The following is a 6,419-nucleotide window of genomic DNA, read 5'->3' as shown; positions in this document are numbered from 1 at the left end:
GTTAACTACTATAATTGATTAAGGGGGTTTTTTTTTTTTTTTTTTTTAATTTTTGGTTTGGTAAGTGTGCTCGATCACTCTCGAGCTCGTAGTAACAAGCACTGACCCATGCTTGAATGCTACCAACGAGCCACTGGCGACAAGCACTGATCAAGGATATTAGTGTTGCTTAATTTACATCAGAGCAGCCAGAGCGTCGTCTTGTCTACCAAAACAGCTCTAAACAAATAATTTCAGAGATAAAATGGGCACACATATGTGCATATATATATATATATATATGTTTTATGTATAAGTGTGTATTATGTGTGGGAGTAAGATTTTGTCGAGATGCAAAATGATTTGACAAGACAAGACAGTTTGTATGCTTTTGTGTGGTGAAGTGATGTGTGATGTGGACTTGTGTTGACTTGACCTCTCATTCTCTCCCCTTTTTTCTCTTTAATTTTTCATGAATTATCTTATCTTTTTCTTTTACACCAAAGTTTTTATAATTCGCCAGTTTACTATATATTTGACAGTTACTTAAATCTAACAAAAATTCATCTCTCGACGCTCTATTTGCACCCAACATGCTGCTAATTAAATGGTGAACATATGGTCTTCTAGAACCTGCATAACAATGATACATGTTTTCAGAGCATTTGCTAATCATATGTTTGTTTGTAGAAGAATGCATCCTGCAAAATCTTCAACCAAAATATATTTGTTCCACCTGTTTTTTTTTTTTGTTTTCCGTTGAACAAACAGCTGAATATCAAAACATATTTTTGTTGCTTATCATTATTATTACGTAAACATAATTTTACCTACCCAAGCATGTCTTCTTTACAAAAGAGGTTCACCTGTGTCCGAGTAGCTAGCTAGCTAAACAATGAAAAGATTATTGGGCCACTAAGAGAATGAAGCCCAGTAAGTATCAAGACCTATTCAACAGCCCATATTATGTTGACTGAGCCAGATCTGTACCTTTTTTTTCAGATTGCCTATATCGTCAACCAAAATCTCAAATGTTTTAAAAGTTAAATAGTAGGGATGAAGAAGTCAGAAGCTTATAGTAGACATGATTCTGATTACACGACTCTAAAAGCAGATTCCATTACCAAGTACCAACCTTTTCTTCATCGTTTTGACGTTTGGAAACTTGATATGGAATTTAATTTCCAAACAATGTAACTAGTGTTACTTACGCTTCAACAATCTTCAAACGAAGAGATGTCGTGATTACAACCAAATCAATCATTAAATTGGAATTTTTTTGAATTAATCCTACTTACTTTAAGTTTAAATTAACGAATATACAAATTTCGGGGAAAAAATAAAATAAAATAATAAAAATTGGAATAAAAAGAAGATTCCAATTCATCTGGGAGCGAAGGAGACGGTGATATCAGTTGGCCGTTTCATATTCGCCGACCATTTCTCCGATTCCAAATACAATTGTGATATTTTCCCGGCGACTCTTCCCATCTCCGGCCTATTCACCGGATCCTCCTCAACACAATCCAACGCCAACCTCGTTAATTTCTCCACCACCGTCACTGGAAACGAATCCCCCAATCTCCCATCCATCCACCTCCTCACTCTCCCCTCTCTATCCCCATCTCCGTCCTCAATCGCCGCTCTCGCCGTTTCAATCACCGACGTCCGTTCGAAATCTCCGGTGGATTTATCATACCTATACTTCAACGGCTCCTCGCCTGAGAGTAGCTCCAGCATCATGACTCCGAAAGCGTACACGTCTGATTTCTGAGTCGCCGTTCCAGAATTTTGAAACTCCGGCGACATGTATCCTCTCACTCCTTCGAATCTGATTGCTCTGCTATCGGATCGCCTCGAGTTTCTCGATTCGTCTCTCTCCGGCGTCGTTTCGTCTGTTTCGCCGCAGAGCTGCGCGGTTCCGAAGTGACAGATCTTGGCGTTGAAATCTGGCTCCGTCACGATCACCGCCGAGCTTTTGATGTGGTTGTGAACCAAGTTCTCGATCTTTAAACCGGTCTTGTTGTGGATGTAATCGAGTCCGTGAGCTAGATCCGTCGCGATTTGGATCCGTGAAGTCCAATTAGATAAAACTGTGAAATTAGGGTTCTTTGGGTTTCTCAAACAATCAGCTAGAGAAGCTCCGTTGACGTATTCGTAAACTAAGTAGATGTGATCGCCTGAAACAGAGGCGCCGAGTAGATTAACTATGCTTCCGTGGTGGCTCCGGCAGATATCTGAAAGACGATCTCTAAGCTCTTCCGTGACGATTCTTCGCCTAAACTTTCTCTGGAACACAACTACTTCTCTGCCTCTCAGATTGCAACGCCACGAGGCTTTGGAGGAGGATGAAGACAAGCGATGAGCTAAGAAATTGTTGGTGGCGGCACGGATCTCGGAGACGTTGTATATGTGAGGATTCTCAGGTAGAGATTCACGGAGACTAGCGAGAGATGTTCGACTAGCGGTTGAGGAAGAAGCAGCACCGGAGGAGGAGGAGGAGGAAGAGGAGGCACCGGTTTTGACTGTTCTGTTGGAATTTGAGGTCGTTGTTGTTGTTGTGCCTGAGGTGCTCGTTGACGACGGAGTCTGGTGGTGGTGATGCCTCCTCTCTGATTGACTCGGTCGTGATCGTGATCGTGATCGTGTTCGTTTTGGCTCTGAGGCATTGACTCCCATTTTGGTTTTGCACATTTAAGACAAAATTCTTAGTTGGAATTTGCGGATTTAGACCTAGAAGGAGAAGACGGCGAAGAAGAGAGGCGGACACACGGAGACCACCGCATTGTAGATGGCACGGCTGTATGCGTATTATACCGGACACGGAGATAGGCGCATTATAGCGAAGCACGGATGTATGAATGGAAAACAGGAAAAGTCTTCTTTTTGTTGTTGTTGTTGTTGTCTTTACCTCTATGAGTTTGGTCTTTGTTAGATATTTATATTAGATTAATTAAAAAACTCGAAATTGCAATTTTATTATCTAATTTTCCAGGTCGAATCTATGAGAAAAGACGGCGACTTTCATAAAGAAACTTCTTTGACTTTAAAAAGTTGGCCTTCGCATGGGTGATAGATAAATAATACGATTGGTTAATGAAGTACTACTTTAGTCTTTAGTTATGTAGATCTTTTAAAGACAGTGGTGGTTTCCAAAATTCCTGTTCAAATTCCACTTCGTAGGGGAACTAAGCAAAGCTTGGATTCCAACTAGCTAATTCCAACGAAAAGAGATACAGTATATGGAATTTAGCCAAAAACTCTTCCATTGATGAAAGCACTATTAAATTTGGATTGTTCAAATTAAATCTCTACCTTATCTAGCACTATTCCATTGATGAATATAACTATCAACATATAAGGTGTTAGAAGAAAATAATAAAACTGTAACATATACAAAAAGAAATTGTTTTGGAAAACAAATATCTACCTTAACCGATCGGATAAACAGAGGGGAAAGCGGTCACGGAGACCATAATGTGAACATCACACTAGAAAACTACAAAATGCTGCAAAAGTGTTTTCTGTATAAGTGACGTGAAGGATGACATCCTTTCATGATGATTTTACTTCTTTTTTTTGTTCTTCTAATATTTTACTTGTTTTAAATTATTGATCAATGCCGACAGAAAAAAAAAACGATAATTTAGGGTTTACCTAGTCTTTCATGGGTAATATATTTAGCATATTTTAGAAGATTTTATTTACTGCTCATTAGCCGATTAGTTAAACATTTATTGAATCAACATTGTGCTTCAACCTTGGCGTTCGACACTAATTAAGTTTTAGTTGAACCATTCGTTTAAGTTGTCATTTTTTTTTTTTGTGCATATCGTTTACGTTGTCTCTGAAGTCTGAATTATAAATATTACACATGTAACTTTCCTAGCTTGAACCAAAAAAAACTGCTACTAGGTGCAATTTATCCATATTTTATCCATTCACGTGATTCGGTGATTGTGATGTAATTCCCTAATTGATTCGTTGACTATTCCCTTAATCATTAAAAAATTACGTTCGACTACAACCCGTGTGTCGCCATAGAGAATGTTCTTCGTAGTATCTATTGTTCACTTATAATTTTATAAAATATATATACAACTGTGATTTGTATATGGATAAATATACTTAAAATAAACTGTATTATTAAGTGTACATGGGAGACAATGGGACAATGGGGACTGAATTTGTGTATCTGGACTGGATCGGAGGAATATGAGAATAAAATATGTTTGCACAGCTTAAGTTTGCCTCTATATAAAATATGTTTGCACAGCTTAATTAGTTCAGTGTTTGGCTTTTTGATAGAGCTGGGATTAGATTCAACATGCAGGTTTTTACTTTTTAGCCGACCACAACGTTAATATAAATTCGAGAAAAACAAAGAAAAACTCAAGCCGCCAAACAGCAATAGACACAAACATATAAACTTGATCGATATTGTCTCCATATGATATATTGATATGGATCATCCAACGAATACGGTCGCATGAAAGTCAACCTCACATACTTTGTGTTTCATGACAAAGACGTTTTTCTAACATATATACACCATGTTATCTAATGCTGTTAATTGGGATTATGTTCAGACAAACCTGAGACATTGTTCAAGTGGAACAAACTAAATTAGTTAAGTACAACGTGCGTAACAGATGAGAATGCTTTAGTGAATACATCACACGCTCAAAGCATTGTTATATATTTTGAAGAATATTCTCCAAAATATAGTTTTTGAATTGGAGTGAATATTTATTTGAGAGTTTTTTGGTAGCAAACAAATTTCGGAGGTAGCAAACAAATATGTTGGAGATGTTTTTTTTGGTGGTGGTGCCTAGCTAAAGACAAAAGTCAAGCAAGTGATGAAAGCTCATCATCATATAAATAGTTGAGTTACTACCATAAGTCCATAATAATTTAGAAAACACTGATAAATTTTTAGAAAAAAAAAAAAACTCATTTTAGTGGTATTTTCATAATTGACTTTGGATATCATGATAGACGTGTGTTTCAACTTTATTGAATTGTTATTGTTTGCTTTATAGATTACCTTTCTTATTTCAATTTCAATTGCTTGTGTGAAAGAAATTAGGAATTAGAATTACGAATTACGATTTCCATGATATCCCCAAAAGTCTCAAATTTAGTTGTTCCCGGTGCAATTAAGAAGTAGAGATATTCCAGTGAAAGCTCAACTTTGATTGAGTTTGTAAAAAAATCAGGGTTTAGGGAAGAGCTAAAGACTTAAGAAGAAGAAAATCAAAAGCAATAGAGAGAAATCAAAGGAGGCGTTGACTGTGTAGTGTCGACTTGGGAATATGCGCCATTACTACTAACTCGTGTCAATCTGAGAATTGGAATTTGAAAACCAAGCAATATCCTATCAAAGGAAAGGTGAAATATCCAACTCAGGCTTCTACATATTATCAAACTCTAAAAGAGTTATTCAGAATGTGAAGCAACAAGCAGTGGAAACTAACAGTTTTGTCAAAGAGGAAACAAAAAAACTTGCAAGAGAGTACGCTGCCATTGTATGCACAGAGAAGAAGTCATGATTGTGATGTTCATTTCTTGCGAGTCATGGCCGCTATGATCCCGCCAGCTATGATACCTACGGCTGCAAAGCCTGTAGCTGCGATGCCTATCCCTATAACACCTTCTGAGAATATATACAAAAGATACCATTAAGTAACTCTGTTATTCAAACTTTGTTACTAATCCATTAGCAGTCACTTCTAGAACTATCATTTCATGTGTTTAAGTTCGACGAGTTGGCTTACCCTTTGTGATTTTGTCTTCAATGGCCTTCTTTAGAACCAAAGCTTGTCTCCAATCAGCTTGCATCTATGAAACCAAACCATCCATCAAAGAGCAAAACAAGGTGCATATAATATAATAAAAGCACGAGCTGCCTATAAAGAAAAGGGTAAGGAAGTGGATAAAAACCTCGATACAGCGGTCGACAAGGCGCCTGCTCTTTGAGTAATCCCCACTTCTGTAACATCCAACAGCAAGAAGATAGATCTTCTCTCGCTCCTGTAACGGAGAGGCACTGTCTTCCAGAGCTGCTGCAACAACAACAACAACAACAACAACAAATTTATCAGTCTCACAAAATAAAGATAGGGAGCATTACTACCTTCAAGCATGGCAATTCCGCGTTGCACATCTTCGGGTTGACGGGAATGAACAAGAGCCCACGACAATCGCATCAAGCACTCTTTCTTACGATCCTCAGCGCCAGAATCTGTGGCCTCTTTAACCTCTCTTTCACATCCCTGCACATCAATCAAAACCACAGAGTTTTTTAGCTGGTGAAAGCCTATGAAAGTTTACACAAAGCTATCAAACTAAAACCATGGTAGTAACTAAAGCTCTAAAGCTCGATTACAAAGTTCTCTCGAATCCAAAAAAAAAATCAAAGGATGGGGCTAATCTTTTGA

General features: G+C 37.7%; 2 protein-coding genes across 2 annotated transcripts; both read right to left on the bottom strand.

The window, feature by feature from the left end:
* Positions 1,136–2,978, bottom strand: LOC104792003 (lysM domain receptor-like kinase 3). Its single transcript, XM_010518017.2, has one exon. The coding sequence runs from the start codon at positions 2,671–2,673 to the stop codon at positions 1,363–1,365; it is 1,311 nt and encodes a 436-aa protein (XP_010516319.1). The 5' UTR covers positions 2,674–2,978; the 3' UTR covers positions 1,136–1,362.
* LOC104699178 (mitochondrial fission 1 protein A-like) lies at positions 5,314–6,302 on the bottom strand (the record flags this gene model as incomplete). The annotated part of the gene is made up of 4 exons (XM_019246382.1): positions 5,314–5,635; positions 5,757–5,820; positions 5,923–6,044; positions 6,116–6,302. Coding segments are annotated over 4 exons (468 nt in total), but the record flags the coding sequence as incomplete, so codon positions are not given.

Source organism: Camelina sativa, chromosome 6 (assembly GCF_000633955.1).
Source record: "Camelina sativa cultivar DH55 chromosome 6, Cs, whole genome shotgun sequence".
Classification (NCBI taxonomy): domain Eukaryota; kingdom Viridiplantae; phylum Streptophyta; class Magnoliopsida; order Brassicales; family Brassicaceae; genus Camelina; species Camelina sativa.
Note: the sequence above shows the minus strand (reverse complement) of the source record. Positions and strands in the feature narration are given on the sequence as shown.

Bases quoted from the DNA above. Each gene is read 5' to 3' on its own strand.
- LOC104792003 (XM_010518017.2), bottom strand. From the start codon at position 2,673: ATGTGCAAAACCAAAATGGGAGTCAATGCCTCAGAGCCAAAACGAACA.